Here is a 19,753-nt window from a genome sequence, read left to right on the forward strand (position 1 = left end):
ATTAGGTGTGGATTAGTTGCTAAAGCCTTCGTGTCTTGAACTCTTGAACTTTGTGAAGAGTTTTTCTGAGAAGATGGCTGTACTGCACTTGGCTGTGCTCTGGCTTGGCTTCGTGTATAGGGGCGAGCTGTGGTTTTGTGGCCTGTGCCAGCCAGATCTGTGTAGGGATTGCAGGGGGGTGCAGCATCCGGAGGTGCCACCCTGGTTTGGCTACTGGATGGTGTCTGTAATTTATCTGTGGAGAGGGTCTGGGTTTGGGTCTGGTGTGGTTGATTGGTGATGGCGTTCTGTGTGCCTCTGGATCTGGTGTCAGATTTTGTGGGGAGGGCTAATTTCTAGATGTCTGGCAAGCGGGATGTGTCGTCACGCTTGTTCATGTTGTGAGGGTGTTTCTCTATCTCGATGGCTTCCATGATTATTCTCTTGTGGTGATGTTCCATGTTAAAGAGCAATTTTGAATCTGCAAAATTAATTTCGTGTCCTGTTTCTTTCATGTGTTGGAAAAGAGAAGAAAAAAAGAAGAAAAAACTTCCTCTCTTTTCCAACACATGAAAGAAACAGGACACGAAATTAATTTTGCAGATTCAAAATTGCTCTTTAACATGGAACATCACCACAAGAGAATAATCATGGAAGCCATCGAGATAGAGAAACACCCTCACAACATGAACAAGCGTGACGACACATCCCGCTTGCCAGACATCTGGAAATTAGCCCTCCCCACAAAATCTGACACCAGATCCAGAGGCACACAGAACGCCATCACCAATCAACCACACCAGACCCAAACCCAGACCCTCTCCACAGATAAATTACAGACACCATCCAGTAGCCAAACCAGGGTGGCACCTCCGGATGCTGCACCCCCCTGCAATCCCTACACAGATCTGGCTGGCACAGGCCACAAAACCACAGCTCGCCCCTATACACGAAGCCAAGCCAGAGCACAGCCAAGTGCAGTACAGCCATCTTCTCAGAAAAACTCTTCACAAAGTTCAAGAGTTCAAGACACGAAGGCTTTAGCAACTAATCCACACCTAATGACCCACCTAAGTGGGATTCAGGAAATCACTCAAGAAATCACTCAAGATATCCCTCAAGTAATTAAGGAACAAAAGAAGAAAAGGCACACTAGCCTGGGAACCTCCTCTCTGCCCAGAACATTGGAGGCTATACACCACACCTCCTCAACAGTATTTATAGGAACTCAAACACTGAGATCCTGCTCTGTTCCAGTAACAAGAAGCCGAAAGCACCAGCCTGAAGATGACGAGTGAGACCTCGTCGAAACGTCGCCTAGACACCCCAACTTTTACACGGGAAGACACCCGAGGACACCAAAACCTGCATATATATATATATATATATATATATATATATGAATATTGTAGTTTATTCGCAGCACAATCTCTATGCAGGTTTACGTAGAAGTCCCATTTAGTTCAATGAAATGTACTCTCAGGTAGTTGCTTTAAATGCCATCTCCAGCTCCTTGAAAGATTCCAGCAATGGCATTTCCGAAAATTTTTACACATCACTTGGGAAGACAGGCAAACTAATGCCAATGTACTAGAAGAAGCAAAGATTACCACTGTCAAAGCAATGACTCTTCAACATCAACTTCGTTGGACTGGTCATGTTGTGTAGATGCCTGATTATCATCTTCCAAAGCAACTACTCTATTCCAAACTTTAAAATGGAAAGCGTAATGCTGGTGGTCAACAAAAGAGTTTTAAAGACTGTCTCAAGGCAAATCTTAAAAAAGTAGTATAAACACCGACAACTAGGAAACATTGGCCTGCAAGTGCTTCAATTGGAGAACAGCCTTTACCAAAGGTGTCATGGACTTTAAAGACACTCAAACTCAGCATGAAAGGGAGAAACGTGCCAAGAGGAAGGCATGCTTGGCAAACCCTCACAGTCCCCACTGTGGAAGGACCTGTGGATCCAGAATTGGCTTCCACAGTAACTTACGGACTCACTGTTAAGGCTGTGTTCATGGAAAACAATCTTACTCAGCTACGAGTGATCACCAAAGAAGACTCTCAGGTAAGTGTGTGTAGGATGGCAAACCCAGTGGCTGAGAAGACCCAGCTTCCTTACTTATAAGTGAAGCATTTTTCCCTTGGGAAAAGCTGGTGTTTCTATGAAGAATTGTGAGAATTAATTATACTTTGCTGTCTGTGATACTGTGTTCATACTGTGTCTGTTTTTCCTGAGTTTTTGCATAAGCTTTTGGATACCATTTGTTGTTTTCTGTAGTGATAGCAAACATTTGCATTTGTGGGTTTGGAAACATATCATTTCACTCAGCTGTCTAATCCTGGGTTCTCTTTAGCTGTTAAATAAAGAAGTATAGTGGTACCTCGGGTTAAGAACTTAATTAATTCTGGAGGTCCGTTCTTAACCTGAAACTGTTCTTAACTACTTTAGCTAATGGGGCCTCCTGCTGCGCCGCCGGCACACAATTTTCATTCTCATCGTGAGGCAAAGTTCTCAGCTCAAGGTAACTCTTCCAGGTTAGCGGAGTTTGTAACCTGAAGCGTTTGTCACCTGAGGTGCTTGTAACTTGAGGTACCACAGTATTGCTTTCTGGAGGAGCTAAAGAGGAATAAAAGTGGGGCAAAAATAAACCAGTACATTTGTGGTATAAAAACACAGACGAGAAAGAGATGGCCAAGAATGACCTGGTATTGTAAAGAAATATGGTGCACTATCAAGCAAAGCAATCTCTTCTTTTAAGTACTGTCATGTGGTAACACTGGGGAAGCATAACAAAACGAAAGGAAGCAGAACAAATCAACCACCAGTACACCGTGATTGTGTCAAGAATATGTTAATGAAAACAATAACATTTGTCTGGAGGGGCCCTTCGTCTAACCAGCAGTGTTAAAAAGTATGAAGAGATCCTAGATCCACAGAAAAACTCACTGAGGAAATTCTAATAAAGCAGGCGCCTCCTCAGCATTCAAGTTATCTTTTATTGCAAGGTATTTCTTGTTATGACTCCATTAACCAATAAAGCTAATCTAGGCATTGGCCTGTTTCCAAGGAAAATAGCTTATCCATGACAGATAAATACAATGCAGTTACAGAATCATAAAGATACAGATGTCTAATATTTAGTCCATGGTTTGGCACATTACGTGGTCTTGAATTTCTTATTTAATCACTAGAAACAAAGACAATGATTCAAGTACACGTACTGAAAAACTTCAGCAGTGAGGTGCTGGGATGAGCGGTGCCAACTTGAATAAAATGGGGGGGGGAGGCAGCCCAACATAATCAATAATATGATGTGGTGACCCCCCCCCATTGAATGGCAATGCCCATCAACTCGCGAGGGAGGGGAGTGAAGACCCCCTCAGCCCCCAGAAGTTGGCTCCTATTACTGGAATGCCTGTGTTTTACTGAGTTTACTGTGTTTACTGAGTTTTACTATGGAAGTAACCCCCTTCTCCAAAGCAGGCTTGTAGCCAGAAATATTATTTTTTAATATGTATTATTATTATTGTGGAAAAGGAACCTTAAGGATGTAGTGCCATATTGCAGAGCAGCCAGAACATAAATACAAGCAGCCTTGTTTGTTTGAAGTTAAGTCTTGCTGGATCAGACAAAAGGCTTGTTCGGTCCAGCATCCTATTCTCATAGTGGCCAATGGGATGCCTATGGAAAGCACTCAAAGAGCAGATTTACTTCAGTGTTCTACATGGTGGTCTAAATTGCCCTTAAAATTGATTTATGCCAGCAAAAGGGAGCTCATTCATAGATGGTATTTAATACCAAGAAAATTAGCACAAAACACGCAGAAACTTCACCAAGACGAGGCAGGTGAGGTACATATATTCATATGTGGTGGGAGTATAACAAAATTGTGGTTGTCAGTTTTATGTAAGATTAGCAAAATTACTAAGCAGCAAATAGAAGTGACACCATAACTAGCTTTATTTAATATATTTCAAGGTAATAACTCAAATCTGCATGATAAAGAACTCATTAGTCATCAGCTATCAGTACCTAGAAATACTATACCTAGAAAAATTTCTCAGGGGTTTAACTTTACTATGTATGCATCCCCACCAGATTTATGTCTGTGCTTGTGAGAAACTGTTTACATGGCTGGATTGGTCTGCAAAGAGATGGCCAATAAAATTACATATAATGCAATAGGTAAAAATGACCCTGAAACGAAGGAGCTGTAATAACACCCATTTATATGCAACCAGGGCCTTCCTAAAATCTCTGTATTTGTCTAAAAGCCTGTTGAAAAATGAAGATTTTAACACCTGCCCCTGAAAACCTGAGGGGTTGAAGTACGATGAGGTTTATTGGAAGGAAGTTTCAGAGTTGAAAGTCATGGAAGAGGAGCGTTCATAGTTCCCAGTAGTCTCATCTCTCACCTAAATGTGGAGCCAGGAACATCATCATAATCTCAGATCCAAAGCCGGAACTTAAGCCCAACTAGAATGGATTGAGAAAATCAACTTTACAAATAAATGGTGGTGTACAAATTTTAATCATCATCATCATATTATTATATGATCTACATCTAGAATGTAGCTCAGTTGGTTAGAGCTTGGTGCTGATAATGGCAAGGTTGCAGGTTTGATCCCCATATGGGACAACTGCATATTCCTGCATTGCAGGGGGTTGGACTAGATGATCCTCAGGGTCCCTTCCAACTCTACAGTTCTATGGTTCTATGATTATTATCCAGTAATGCTCAAAGCTTGAGCAGCAACCATCTGATTACTATAATGAGTTATGCATGGAGCTACCTTTGAAGATGGTTTGAAAGTTCCAATTAATGAAGAACTGTGCTCTGAGAGTTCCAACTGGTTTATCTAAGTGGGGCTATATTACCCTTATTCAGAAGGAATTATATTTACAGCGTATTATATTAATTTCTGAGCCCAGTTCAAGGTGTTGTTGTTTGCCTTAAAAACAACGGTTGAGATGGTTGAGAATCTAAACATCTGATGGACCTCCTTCTCCCATACCAACCTGTGCATGCATTAAGATCTTCAGCTGAGACTTCCATCTGTTGGACAGGTATATCTGTAGAACATGGAGGAGAGCAATTTTAGCAATTTTCTAGTTTGGGAATACTCTCCCAAAGGAGTTAATGCCCCATCTGCACTATAGGAGTTAGGAGACCCCTATTGCCCTTACAAAGCTATAATCAGCTTAATAATCAATCCCTCTTCCCAGAGAATTGTGTTGTAGTCCAACAACATCTGGAGAGTCACAGGTTCCTCATCGCTGACCTAGCCCATGCAGACTGAAATCTGGCCGTAAACCTGAATTGGCCTCTTTACCTCATCTCCAGTGCCTAGCACTCCTCTGGTGTCAAATAAATGCTAAATACCAACAGTAAATGGAAGCATACTGTTGCCCCAATTAACTGTATCTCTTCCCTTCCAACTTACAAATGATCTGATTCAGGCTTTAAGATATCTATTATTTCTAAGAGGGTTACAATTCAAATGGTTTATTAGAGTGCAGATCAAGAAAAAAGAACAGCAGTGAAAACTGCTCATGTAGAAAATAAGGAGGTTTTAAGACAAGGCTATAACAAAGAGGGCGCTTTAAAAAAAATGTTAGCTGTCAGCTTTTGAGTAAGAGTTAAAAGCTTGGTAAGCAACTTTTCTTGACAGGCATTACTATACAACCCACATTTAAGCTGTCTTTAAAACACTGTTTCAAAGCAAATTGAAAGTAGACACCTTGTTTGCAGTGACAACATTGTTTTCATATAAAAGCTGTGGGGTAGGAATTTGAGCCATACATTTCGACCACTCAGATTTTATGTGTTTTCTAAACCTGGCTGCTAGTCAAACATTAGGTGAAACAAATTTTAAGACCAATCTTAAAGAGAAGACAATTCCTAAGATACGTATTTAGAAGAAAAGGACATTGAAAATATGATACAGTGGTACCTCAGGTTACATACGCTTCAGGTTACAGACTCCGCTAATGCAGAAATATTACCTCGGGTTAAGAACTTTGCTTCAGGATGAGAACAGAAATCGTGCTCCGGCGGCGCAGCAGCAGCGGGAGGCCCCATTAGCTAAAGTGGTGCTTCAGGTTAAGAACAGTTTCAGGTTAAGAACGGACCTCCGGAACGAATTAAGTACTTAACCCGAGGTACCACTGTACATATTTAATAGAGCAATCATTCAGGCTGGATCTAGACACATCAAAGAGGTGTTTCAGTTAAACGCGTTGCAAACTTTGTATGAGAAATCGGGTTAGGAAAAATGGAACTCCATAGCGCCATCTGGTGTCACAGTGTCATAATGCATATGCAACACATATAAAGCGCCTTTTCTTTGCCAATGTAGCTGAGTCCACATTCAGAGTTCTGCTGGTAAAGGCAGGCAGAGTTACCTCTCTAGAGTGCACATGGCATCTAAGCAGTACGTACCTTGGGAGGTGGTGGGAATTGAGTCTTATTATATTTTTTTCTAACTTGGTATAGATTCCTGGTGAGTTTGCTGGCACACTAATGAAATTAAGGTGTTTGGGGTCTGGGATAGTTTGCAGTCCTCCAGTGTGTTGACCATAACCCATCCATGACTCTATCCTATTTTAGTGATCCAACGGTGGGTTACCTTAGCTAGCACAGCCATCCTGCAGCATGTGGAGGCAATTCTATAGGTGTGTGGTTGGTAGAGGTGGAATATTTGCACTTCCAATGGCATTGGGAGCCTTCCTCTCATCCTAATTGATATGGCTCATCTTTACCAGGTATTCCAATGGACAAGACAGCCCAGAAAGTTCCAACTGGGCAACTTGCTCCAACAAAGGCTGAAGGTAGGGCTGGAAATGAACCTGAGGCCTTGAGTCACTTCACCCAGTCTACCTTTCCCAAGCTCCTCTTCCTTGGTTTGAAGGCTGTGGGTCTTATAACATCAAACACCCATATTCTCTTGAGAGCGGTCCAGAGTGGCTGGGGAAACCCAGCCAGATGGGCAGGGTATTAAAAATTATTTATTATTTATATTATTATAATTTTTATTATTATAACCTTCTGGCCCACAGGCAAGCTTGCCTGAGCCTTTCTGTGGCCTCTTGCCTGACACATTTCCTGTGCTGCTAGGCAGGTGTGGTAGAATGGGAAATATTTGATTCCTCTAAGTCAAACTTGGGGGTGGCATGTGCGAGGGTCCTGGATTAGGCTCTGCAGGTTCCAGAATGCTAGCCTCAGGTTCTGTGGGCTCCAAACCATCAGTCTTTGGGCTCTGTTGACTCAGAAATACCAGTGCCAAGAGCCTGACCTGATTCTCCAGTTGGTGGTACAGCCACCTCAGACTTGTCTGGCTTATTCTCTTTTGACTCTGAGCTCAATACCATGATACAAATGCTCCTCAGTTGGCAAACCTCTGAGTATGGGTTTGCACTATTAGTCAAATAGTAAATTCCTGTATCGTGGGAAACACCTCTTATTTGCACTCTGCTTGCAGTTTCTGTAAAATTAATTGGCTGAAAATAAGAGTTCTATTTGCACTTTTAAAGGGTTGCTAATTAATTTTAGTAAAGAACAAGATTTCATTTCATATAAATGATGCTACCTCCATTGTGAAATGTGAACCACATTCTAAAATGTTTTGAACCAAAATTGTAATAGCCACTCACAATTAGCGTGTTATTTTAAATATTAGACTTGCACATAGTGAGATGTCATTACCTCCCACAGTTGTACATGAGTTGCACGGGTTCTGCACTCATGTGCAAATGAAACTCATCCAATAAACACTACAAGCATTGTAGTTAATTAAAACAAATATTATTGTTTGAAAATAAGAACTTTGAAATGTATTCAGCTTCTGATTTTTCTAGGCTTGTATCATAATGTAGTGTAGATGTTGGCAATGTGGTCACACAGGCTGTCTGTACTGCTGCGTGTGAAGTAATGGATAGAAGAATGTAAGTTGCCACAAACTGGTATGGACATCATGGAACGAGCCTGCTTTACACTTTATGTATTGTAGGTTTACCTGTGGGCTCTCAGCATCCTCAACAAACCATAGTTTACGTGTCTTTGCCTATATTTGCATTCCCATCTGCTTTCTCTTTCTACATTGTTCTTTGCTGAACCCAATAAATCCCATGGCTTTCAGTATCACCCATATGACCATGATTTTGAGATGATGTAGAGATATCAGTCAGAGAGATATAGCAAAGGGTCAAATGTCAAATTTGCATAATCATTAACCATACTGTTGACCAGGCTTTATTTTTATTCCTCCATCTCCTTTGCTTTTAATCCCTTACCAGATAATATTACTTTGTTCTACACAAATGTGAAAAAAATCACAAATGGTGAAAAATGTTGTTCATTCTCTGGTAATCATCTCCTTGATACCTTCCTAACCCCATGAGGCTCTGGTAACAGCCTGGAGAATTCATATCATAAATCACAATTATTACCTGATAATATCAATACTGTGGCCTATCAGTTTACCCATCCATTTTTGCTACAGGGCTAGAGTTCTATATGTCATAGCAAGTGTAAGGTGACAAGCAGAGACAAGCTGAGAAGAGGAAACAAAAGAGGGTGGAGAAAGAGGCGCAGTAAGCTGAGGAAATATTTTCCTTTATCACGGTGCTCTCAAATTTCAAAGAAAAATGATCAGGAACTCTGTTTTCTCTCTCCTTTTCATACTTCCACACCTTCCATTGTGCAATCTTGGATCTTGCATTATACTCCACCTGCGTATTTGCTTTGGCAGCAGGAGCAGGAAGTGGCTAGAGTTCAATGGGTTTGGTGCTTTTGGTGCTTTCAATTGTTTATGTTTCTTCTGGGAATTCTCCCCCTCCCTTTACATATATAATGTTATAGTCTGGCACGTGGGGTTTGTTTGGAGGGATGTTATTACATCAGTTCAGTTGCCCTTTAAACACACTCACAATAATATGGGAGCTATTTCAGCATGATGCAATCTATGGGGTCAGGGTTGTTTTTGAGGGTCTTTTCTGCAGTATTGTCATCCAGAATTACCAGCAGGGAAGCTTCCAATTCGGTGTGAAAGGCCCATGTGATTGGCCTCCTGGTCATACTATTGATATGTATATCCCTGCAGAGCAGGAGTAAACAATTTTGGGAAATGTCCCACACTACTGGATGTTTGTTTGGAAAGTGCTGTACCTTAAAAAAGTAAAAATAAAATCCATTATACACAACCTGATAGCATGTGCAGACATACAATCTTGTTCTTGCTCATTCTTAAGATGCTTTATGAAGGAACATGCATTCTAGGCATTTATAATGTGCCAGTGATTTAGCATTATGTCTCAGTCTGATTAAAAGCCTGAAAATTAATTGGTGGCACCCTTGGATTCAGTAATTCCTCTATATAAATAAAAAAACATGATTACACTACATCATTTGGAGAATAATTATGGTTCCTCAACTATTGGATGGGAATACCTTCTTATATGAATCACAATTCCCCTTTAGGAAGAACGTTGCTTTTTTGATAGTTTTCAAGCGACGGCAAAATTGCATATCTCCAATAAGTTGTGTTCTGTCTCCCACTCTTTTAAACTTTTATATTAATGATTTGCTGCCATAATTAGGCAATGAAAAAACCCCTTCTCTGGTAATTAGGAACAGAAAGATCTCAGTCTTGACGTATGTCGATGATTTAGTGCTCCTCTCTTTCCCGATTGGGCCTCAAAATCTATTTGAGGTATTCAGCACATACTGTAATCAAGTCTATCTATAAAATACTCTCAAGGCCAATATTATGATTTGGGGCAAACATAGTCCTAGGTATAAATGGTGCTCAAATCAGCAAGCTTTAGAACAAACTTACTTGTTTAGATACCTGGTGTACTCTTTAGTGAAACCCTCTCTTGGAAGTGTCATATATATATACACCGCTGGAGTCTATGAAGGTAACTGGGGTATCTGAAGAAGTGTGCATGCACACGAGAGCTCATACCAATAACAAACTTAGTTGGTCTCTAAGGTGCTACTGGAAGGATTTTTAAAATTTTGTTTTGACTACGGCAGACCAACACGGCTACCTACCTGTAACTAGAACTGGGGGAAGTTGCAAAGAGTATAGGTGATTGGTTTCAGGCATGAGAGGATTGGCAGCGAGCGTGCGCTCGTGTGGCGGTAGGCATTGGTAAGAAGGGGTTCAGAGGATGTGGGGGGGGGAGGAACGCCATCACCTCCCCCCAGTGAACGAAGGGTGGTCCGTTAAAGGATTCCGGGGGGCGTGGCCCTGTCCGAAGCCTATGGAGGTGTGGGCTGAAGGCACGCCCCAGAGCGGTGACCGGGGGAGCTCCTAGCTGACGTGCCTCGGCGGGTAACTAGAACTGGGGGAAATGAGTGAGTTCTTAGGTATTAGGGATGTCTGAAGTGTACCAGTGATTAAGGGCCAACAGCATGCCAGGAGTGCTGGAGTTTCTTCCCAGAAGACTTACCGGTACATTGTACTATACAAAGCTGTATACAAGACTAATTATTTACTTATTTTTATATCCAGATTTTCTTCTTTCGTGGAACCCATGGTGGCATTCATGTGGTTCTCAAGACAGTCCCAGACTAGACCCAGCCCTGCTTAGCTTCAAGCAAGGCTGTGGTTTCATGTGCTTTCTTCACACATACCCTGCAACCTATCATTTTTGAGAGCTGAAGCAGTATGATAAGAGCCATTGTTTTCCATAGCTTACAACACAATTCTTTTCTCATGCTAATCCTTTTTGGGCGAACAGGTTTTGTAGGTAATTGAAGCACTACAAAAACATGCAAACAAAGGCGAGAGTGCAATGAAAGTGAGCAATTGTCAACAATGACTCTTATCATGTCACCTTGAGTCCTTCATCTCCTGCCATCTCGCAGAGAACAGGCTAGAAATTGACAAGGCATTTGTAGGATGGGTTGAGGGGAGAGGAAAGAAGGCAAGTGGAGCTGGAGCCACATTGCAAAGCGAGGCAGAGGTTGCCTAGGGCCGGCTGAGCCTGAGAAGTGCGGTTTTGAGTGCTGCTGCTGCACCACCACCAGCAAACAAAAGAGCCGAGTGCCACATGAATCCCTTTAAAATGTAACTCAATTTATGTGAGATTCTGTAGGTAAGATAATTAAAACAGGGGCGAGGAGGGGGAAGGAAAAGCCAGTTGGATGTTGCGGCCATCAAGTCTGCATTCAGCCAGAACATCAGTAGAGATTTTCTCCTCACGAGGTGCTGCAGAACGAAGAAGATCGAAGCTGAAGAGACATAAGGGGCCTCTAGGGAAAGAAAAAGAAGATCCTATATACAGTACTGAGCAGGGAAACGATTGTGAAGAAAGCACCCGCCCTCCCTTTACTCTCCCTTAGCAAAAGCAACGGGGGGGGGGGTAAGCCAGGCAGGAGGAATGACGTCACGACGCACAAGCTCCGTCGGCGTCCCCGCTGCGCATAGGCGCGCCGACACACAGCCTGCACGCCCGCCCGGCCGCCCGCCCGCCCTGGCTGGTGCTTCCCTGGGCGCGTGCGCTCGCCTTCGCTTGGGGCTTGCGCCTGACTGCGGGCGCGGGAGAGGCAAAGGCGGCCTCTCGCTCCTGCACGCGCAGCTGCTCTCCCCCCCCCCGCCCCGCTGACGCTTCCGTCGCCTCCACCACAGCTGCGGCATCACCAACCGCCACTACCTGGCCCCTCCCCTCGCGCGGGGCCGCGCCTCGTGCCGGACAATAGCGGCGCTGCCGCAGCCGAGTTGTGTCTCACCCAAATCAGCCCGCCGCCGTCGCCGCAGCCACCCGGGCCCGCTCGCCGGCACCCATGAGCGGCGGCACGCGGCCGTCCCGGAGCTGACCGGGGGACTCGAGACGGGACTTGCCGCCGCCGCTGCCGTGGCTGCTGCTTCTTCTCGCCCTTCTTCTTCCTCCTCGGCACTTGCTTCCCCCTCAGCCTTCCCTAGGGCTGCGTCGGCGGGCGCGGAGCGGGGTGGGCCGGGGTGCGGGGAAAGCCCCCTCAGCGCCGCTTCTCCGACCCGTTCCCGGCGCGTGGGGCAGGTGAGGGCGGCGGGCCTGGCCTCGCTTCGCTCCGGGAGCCTGGCCTGGCTTTTGTGGGCGCTCCAGAAGACGAAGCGGCGGCGCCTCCGTTTCAATGGAAGTATGTTACCAGCTGCCGGTGCTGCCTCTGGACAGGCCGGTCCCGCAGCACGTCCTCAGCCGCAGAGGAGCCATCAGCTTCAGCTCCAGCTCCGCGCTCTTCGGCTGCCCCAACCCCAGGCAGCTCTCTCAGGTGAGGCGGCCTCGAAACACCCCCTTCCCCTCGCGCTTCTCCCTTCCCCTGCAGAAATGGGGTGCTGGGGTTGGTGGAGGAGTCCGTGGAATTGGGGAGTTTGCAAAACACACGAGATCAGAAGCAAATATGCCGAAGAGGCGCTTGCCTCTGCGGAATACGCTCTTTGCTCTCTGCCGGTCAAGTTTTGTCATTTGTAATGCTGGGTAGAAATGCACTCCGGAGTACATAGCGATGCCTTTGAGGTGCTTCACTGTACATTTATATTGTCCTGCTTTTGTTGACACGTTTCTTCAAGGAAAGCTAGGGTAGCTTCTGCTTTTATGGTTGTCTTCTATTAAATGTTCCTGGGCTAAATAATACTGCTGAGAATCTGGAGGGGGAGCTACCAGCTGGCTATTGCCAATACACTTGCATTTTTATTTTGCAAGACAGCTGTAGTGACATCTTTTAAAGACTTTTTTTTTTACCCTTCATGTCAGAGTAGTTATAAAACTTACACAGGGTGTGATTCAGTCAAGGTTTTAGAGGGAGAATTAGTTGTTTACATTTGAGTGGATTGCGCCCAGTCTCTTAAATGTTTTGTGAAATATTGGATTCCTTCCCTAACACCATATGGACTAATGTATATAATGTTCTTCCCTTATCAACCACTGAAAGCTTTTAGATAGAACTGTCCTAGATTTGCAGTGGTTTCTAAAAAAAACCCCCAGTGTTGTCTGTGCAGTTCACATTGATGTATCCCATTGTGATTATAACAGTAACAAATCTATCCATAATAAATGTAGGTAGGCGGTGGAGTGTGGAAAAATAGATCTTGTTGCCATTTTTGGCTCTCTTCTCTTCAAATGTTTTCAGAATTCATTTGCCAATCTGTTGTTGCCCCGATGCAGTCTGCTGAGATTTCCCTGCAAATGATAACAAATCTCTGAACTTTAAAGCATCTGCCCAGAATAAGATATAATGTACTTGTTTTATTGTCTGATTTGTGAGTATTCTCAAATAGCATAATCCCATGTAAGTTTACTCAGAAGTAATCAAGTTATTTATAAATAAACTATATACTGCAATAGAATATTGTACAACAGCTACGAAGGCCTGTGGTTATAAACAGTACAGTGGGGCTTACTTCAAAGAGGTGGGTATACGATTGAGGTCTAAATTGAGTATTTTCTAAACTTATTTAGGCTTCAGTTTTATACCCACTACCCTGGAAATAGGCCCCATTGAACTCATGCTGAGGTGATATGTATAAGATTGAACTGTTGGGTATCTAGTGGTGGAAATCAATCAATCAATCAATCAATCAAGTTAATTGATTGATTAATTGTATACCACTCTTCATCCAAGGATCACACAAAATGCATAATAACAAAAACAAACACATTTAAAAGGTCATGGAATTTTGTCCTGTCTTTGACATATGTGGGTAAATCTCTTATTAAGAGAAGAGGAAATCATCCAAGGTTTTGCCTCTTCCACTGGTGTATAATCACGTCAGAGTTTGTTATAGAATATGTTTGTTAGGGAATATTCATTTTAATAGAGAGAACATAAATAGTTGGCCCAATGTTTTAAGTGCTAGCATATAGGAATACAGTGGTACCTTGGGTTAAGAACTTAATTCGTTCCAGAGGTCCGTTCTTAACCTGAAACTGTTCTTAACCTGAAGCACCACTTTAGTTAATGGGTCCTCCTGCTGCTGCTGTGCTGCCGCTGCATGATTTCTGTTCTCATCCTGAAGCAAAGTTCTTAACCTGAGGTACTATTTCTGTGTTAGTGAGTCTGTAACTTGAAGCGTATGTAACCTGAAGCGTAACCTGAGGTACCACTGTACTTTTATGAACATTGCATTAAGAGTAGAATGAAAAGTATGCATCATCTAGTTATTCAGAAGAAGTACAGATTTTGTTTGGTGGAGATTCTCTTATTGGGAACTACATGTTATGCATTAACATTTAACTGTTAACTGGGGTCTTTGTAAAGAAAATTAGCTTTAAGGTTGAACGGTGAAACTGTGTGGGAAGAGGGTGGTTACTTCTTTTCCTGTCTGCCATTTTTATTTGCTAATCCCCCCCACAACAGGATGCAGGTAGACATTCAGAGGTATTAGCCTCGGTTGCAACATCTGCAAATAGTGTGGTGTTAGTGCTTCAATGACAACATGAAAATGTCCTGTTCTTGCTGTAGTTTAAAATAATTCATATGCTGTGTTTTACTCCTAAAAAGGGTTCACGTAAGAATTCAGCAAAAATTAAATTAAATACCTGCAGTTCCTGCCACAGGAAGTGATATGCTCATGGATCTCCTTGTCTGGATTGTGGGGTGTGTGTGTGTGTGTTGGCACTAGTACATTAGCCATAAGTTCTTTTACGCTTTGAACATGTTTGCATGTACAGGCATATCTCAGAGATATTGCAGGTTCAGTTCCAGACCACCACAATAAAGCAAACATTGCAATAAAGTGGATCACTATTATTTTGCATTTTTCCCTGCGTATAAAAGTTATTGTAAGCTATACTGTAGTCTGTTAAGCCAGGCCCTCCTGGCTGCAGGGGTGGGAAGGGAAAACTTGGTTCCAGCCCTAGCCAGCTCTGCTCCTGTGGCAGAGCTGTGGGGGGAGGGCTAGCCAGTTTTTTTGCCCTGAGTGCAGCCTCTGGAGGGGGCACCATTTAAGCTTCCAGCCTCTGTGTGTGTGTGTGTGTGTGTGTATGCAAATGCATGTGGGGTGTGTGTGACAAACTGGGTCTTTGACCCAGGTGAAATAAAGCCTAGTTTTGCTCCTGCCAGTGGCCAAAAGAGGGACAGCGAGGTGTGTGTGCGTGCGTGCATGCATGCGTGTGTGTGCTTTCTTCCCCTGAGAGTGGCCAGGCTGCCTGCAGCTTCACCCACATCCTAGCACAGAGCAATATCTGAGCACAATAAAATGAGGTATGCCTGTATACACATTTTTCTGAAGGTTAGAGAAACTTACTTTGAAGTTTAGGCCTGAGGATCATAGTATTGCTTGACTCTGATGTTTTTAGCTGAAGCTGCTATCCCTAATAGCTTTTAATATATATTTATATAAAATATATATAAAATAGCTTTGGGGTATTGTATTTAACACAAGCAAGTTGGCTGACATCAGCTAACTTTGTTACATGTTAGTCAATTTTCTGTGTACTAAACGTTATTTCTGCCTTGGTCCAGGTATCTGTTACATAAAAGCAAAAGTCTTTCAAATGTCTTTTGTTTAACAGTTTTAACTATTGTAGTGTGAATCAAATGCCTTGTTATTACCAGTGAAAACCTTAACCTGAAATGCTGACTTAGAATTCCCCTGAATAACCTCACTGAAGGAGTAGGGTGAGATCTTTTATTTTACAAGTCAGGCAAACCTCTTTGCCACATAATTTTTATTGTTATGAAGTCCCCTTCTCAGTTTAGACCTTAAACTTTAAAGACTGTAGAGTTTGTCATTTGCATCACAAGAAGTGTTCTCCATAAACAGCCAGTTTGAGAGCCTGAGATAGAGATAAGTATTGCATTCAGAATCTTTTTCCATTTATGCTACCCAAAACAGAAGAATGTACCAATAGATTCTGATGAACCTTTTGTAACTTGTTTTACAATTGACAAATCAGTTCTAGTAACCAATCAGGTTTAAACAACGTGCAATATTCAGGAGGGTTCATAAATAGTTCTAGTATTGTGTTTATTGTACATATGCTGGTCTTGGATGGTGTAGCAGGGCAAGGTCTTATCTTTAAAAGAAAGCATACTTTTAGACACATTGTGCTAGTGTGGTTAGAATCTTCTTCAAGAGCACTTTCAGCCCCCTCACAGCTGTATCAAAACAAAAGTGAAATACCGTATTTTTTCGTGAATAACACGCCCCTGTGTATAAGACACCCTCTATTTTTGGGGACTCGAAATTAAGAAAATGGGGGGAGATTGCCCCTGTGTATAAGACTACCCCCCTTTAACACTATTTTAAAGTAAAAAAACCCTAGTCTTATGCATGGAAAAGTATGGTAATATTAGCAAACAAAAAAGGCAGAGCTTTCCCCACAATCACTCTGTTTTTAAAGTCACAGTTCCTTTGATAGGCAATATGCAAACACAGGGTAGATGGATTTCTTTGAACTCAAGCAGGCAATGAGATTGGATCAGTTGAAATAACTTTGATAATATCTCGGTTCCTTGACTGTACTGTTGTGTTCTATTGTCAGCTAATCTGCACGTCTTGACTGTTTCTGTTTTATAGGGATAATGACATCTTTGGGTTCCTTTCCTTCTGTGTTTCAGAAGTAACCTGTGCTTTCACATGTTCCTTGGTAATGGATAAAAGTAGCTGTCAAATGTTATAGAAGGAAGTTTAAGCTTCCTTCTGCACTGAAGCTTTGCAGGTTTGGGGTTTTTTTTTTGCTCCCCTAAATTTTATACAACAGTATTTTTCCATCCTTGCCATTTTGAAGTTCTGATGCAGGGAACATTTGCAGCCATTTAAGTTTGTACTTTGGGCTGTTAACATTTTGCCTGTGGGTAATCTTGGACTGAGTGTGAGAAGTTTGGTGACCGATCAGCACCACTATGCTCCTTTAATAGTTTATTTTTGCAGTGATAACTAGGGAGTCTGAAGTTGAGGCTTCAGTAGATAAACATGCTTACTAAATTTTCAAGATGAATTGTACTACAGTTTCATACTGAACCACTGTATTTGAGTCTAACCAATAATTTTGGCAGGATTTTTCTTGAATGATAAATTGTGGCAGGTTTGGTGTTGGTGTTTTGTTAAAGACAACAATAAGGAGACAGTGGGTTAATTAGTGTTTTTAAGTTAGCAGTGGATTAGTGTTGAAATATTTTGTATATTCTTAATGTTGAGGAGCATTCTAAGGTCAGATAGTAGAGAAAATAAGCAGACATAACCTTCAGCCTCTTTGTTTGATCTGGCTTCATAGTCTGATTTTGTGTTAGCGAAACATTAGACCACCTAGTTTTAGAAAGAGTGCAAGCTTTTAAATTGCATGTTCTTAATCAAGCTTGGGGTATTTAGAGAGGGAATGAATCTTGTATGTGGAAGCTGATAAGTGATTAGATTTTCTAAATTCTTGATTAGAATTTAGAATGAAGATGATGAGAGTAGGCTGTATCAAATGATGTTTGTCTTGTGCAGTAGTAGTATTTTTCTGAAATTTTTAGTAGCTATCTCATAGACTTGCACACTGTTTGTTCTCCCATGAACATTTCATCTTCCATCCTGGCCCTGGGAAAGGTGGATGTGGTTTGCCCAAAAGAGCCCGGCAGGCCTAATTACACCCATGTGCCAGAGGTTCCCCACAATTGAGCTAGAGCTAATTATGGTTAACATTAGGGTAAATGAAACCTTACATCATGGTTAATGTAGGGAATGTAGGATGGAATTTGTGTGGAAACAAGGAATATGGAAGGGAGAGACGTTTGTGTGGCTCTACATTTTTGATCTTCAAAGAATGAAAGCTGAAGAAAAATTGGTCTCAGCTGTAGCTCCTCCCATTTGCTTCAAACATGCAACCTGTTTCCACAACACTTTTGAAAACTGCTCCCAAAATACTTTGCTCTATACAAGTACAGTAGTACCTCTGGTTAGGTAACCCTCTGGTTACGTAACTTCAGGATGCGAAAGCGGCAAACCTGGAAGTATTTGATCGGTTTTGCCACACGCGCATGCGCAGTGGAAACCTCGGGATCCGACCGGACCTCTGGAACAGATTCCGTCTGCAACCGGAGGTACCACTGTAATGAGGCATTCCAAATGTCACTAAATTTTTGATACAGTCTTTGCAAATAATAAATGGAATTCTGATACTGAGCTGCTGGTGAATTGCAACTAATTGACTAGAATTAGTTCTTCCTGGGTTGCACAATTTTACTGCTGCCCTATGCACAATACTTAACTTATACTCACAGTCCTTTGGTAGTTATTGCTGATTCGTTTCCAAAATCATCAACACTTCTATCAGGAAGTCAGGAACCCGCTATTTCCTGAATATAGCTGCTGCCAGTATGGAAGGTGTCCTGTGAACTGTAAGCACACTGTATACATTTTGGTTTATTTATTTTACAAAATTTATATACTGCTTGATCATAGTAAAATCTCTAAGCAGTTTACAAGAAATATTAAAATTATTAATTTTTTTTTATTGTCAGCAGTGAAAAAGATTAAAATGTGTCAACAATTATGTGTCTGGATAACGGTAAAGGGACCTCTGAGCATTAGTTCCTGACTCTGGGGTTGCGGTGCTCATCTTGCTTTATTGGCCGAGGGAGCTAGCGTACAGCTTCCGAGTCATGTGGCCAGCATGACTAAGCCGCTGCTGGCAAACCAGATCCCTGAGTAGAGGTGCTATATGCCTACAGGCTCATACTTACTGTGCCAGCACTATTGCAGCAGTGTTCTGCACTAACTAGAGTTTCCATGTCAAGTGCAAGAGACGATCTACACAGAGTGCATTATATTAATGCAGTCTTGAGTCCCCAGTGCCTGAACTGCTGTGGTCAGGCTCTCCTAGTTCAGGGATCTTTGAAATTGTCGTACCGTAACAACTTGTAAAAGGCACTTCTAGCCATGGAGGCTACCTGGGCCTCCAGAAATGGGTAATATTATTGAAAATTATATTATTATTTAATAATGTTTAGCGTGCTTCAAAAATATTGTTGATGTTTTGAAAAAAACACTTTGACTCCACATTTAGGTGATCAGCTCAGTTTGTATTCTAGCCATATAACAGCATTGATAAACAATGGGTACAAAAATATTAACTTGAAGTAGTCCTTATTGGCTTCCTTGATAACCTATAAATGGTTATTTATGTTTTTACACATTTCTTCTGAGAAAGTATTTCAGTTCTTAGCATTAACATTTAGCTGCTTGAATAACTGGGAACCGATAATTTACTTTCTCTATCTCTCCTGTACCCTGCAGCAAGAATAAAACTTGCAGCAATTAATAGGAAGATCACATGTCTCTTGTTGATCCCAACCAATCACATGCCTGTAAGCTTTCCATCAATATCCTCTGATATTCTTAATAGAACCAACACCCCCTCCTTTGCCATTAATTATCCGGTATCAATTATCTCCTTAAGAGTCCCTCACAAAGTTCTGTAGATTCACACCTCAGTAGCTAGTTTTACCTCTTGTAGATATTGCCTGTGAAAGCCATTTTCATTTTAGAGGATATGTAATTTTTTGAGGTAGTGAATTCATTAGAACACTAGACTTCTGGGAAATATTATAACAATTACAGAGCATTATTTGTCCCATTAGAGATAACTTCTTAATGAACCAGTACTGTACTTTGATAGGATTGGAATCTCTGCCGCCTTTCCCAAATGATTCAAAACATGAATTTTTAAAGCAGATTTTTAGTTGGCTTTTACAGGCATCTCTTACATTCGTTTAAAAGGAAACTTAGTGGATAATTCCTGTTAATGTATAAAAACAGCATGTAGCCTTTAAAATTATATGGCATTAAAAATATGATAT

General features: G+C 42.0%; 1 protein-coding gene across 2 annotated transcripts in view; it reads left to right on the top strand.

The window, feature by feature from the left end:
• Nucleotides 1–11,386: 11,386 nt before the first annotated feature.
• Nucleotides 11,387–19,753, top strand: part of PDE7A (phosphodiesterase 7A) — a 49,457-nt gene continuing 41,090 nt past the window's right edge. Inside the window, exon 1 of one of the 2 annotated variants that reach the window (XM_083451226.1) lies at nt 11,387–12,241. In XM_083451226.1, the coding sequence (XP_083307352.1) occupies nt 12,104–12,241 (138 nt within the window). In that variant the 5' untranslated portion in view covers nt 11,387–12,103. The remainder of the gene's footprint in view (nt 12,242–19,753) is intronic. The other variant, XM_083451225.1, reaches the window with a different exon arrangement.

This window comes from Podarcis tiliguerta (assembly GCF_965153285.1).
Source record: "Podarcis tiliguerta genome assembly, chromosome: 7".
NCBI classification, from domain to species: Eukaryota; Metazoa; Chordata; class Lepidosauria; order Squamata; family Lacertidae; genus Podarcis; species Podarcis tiliguerta.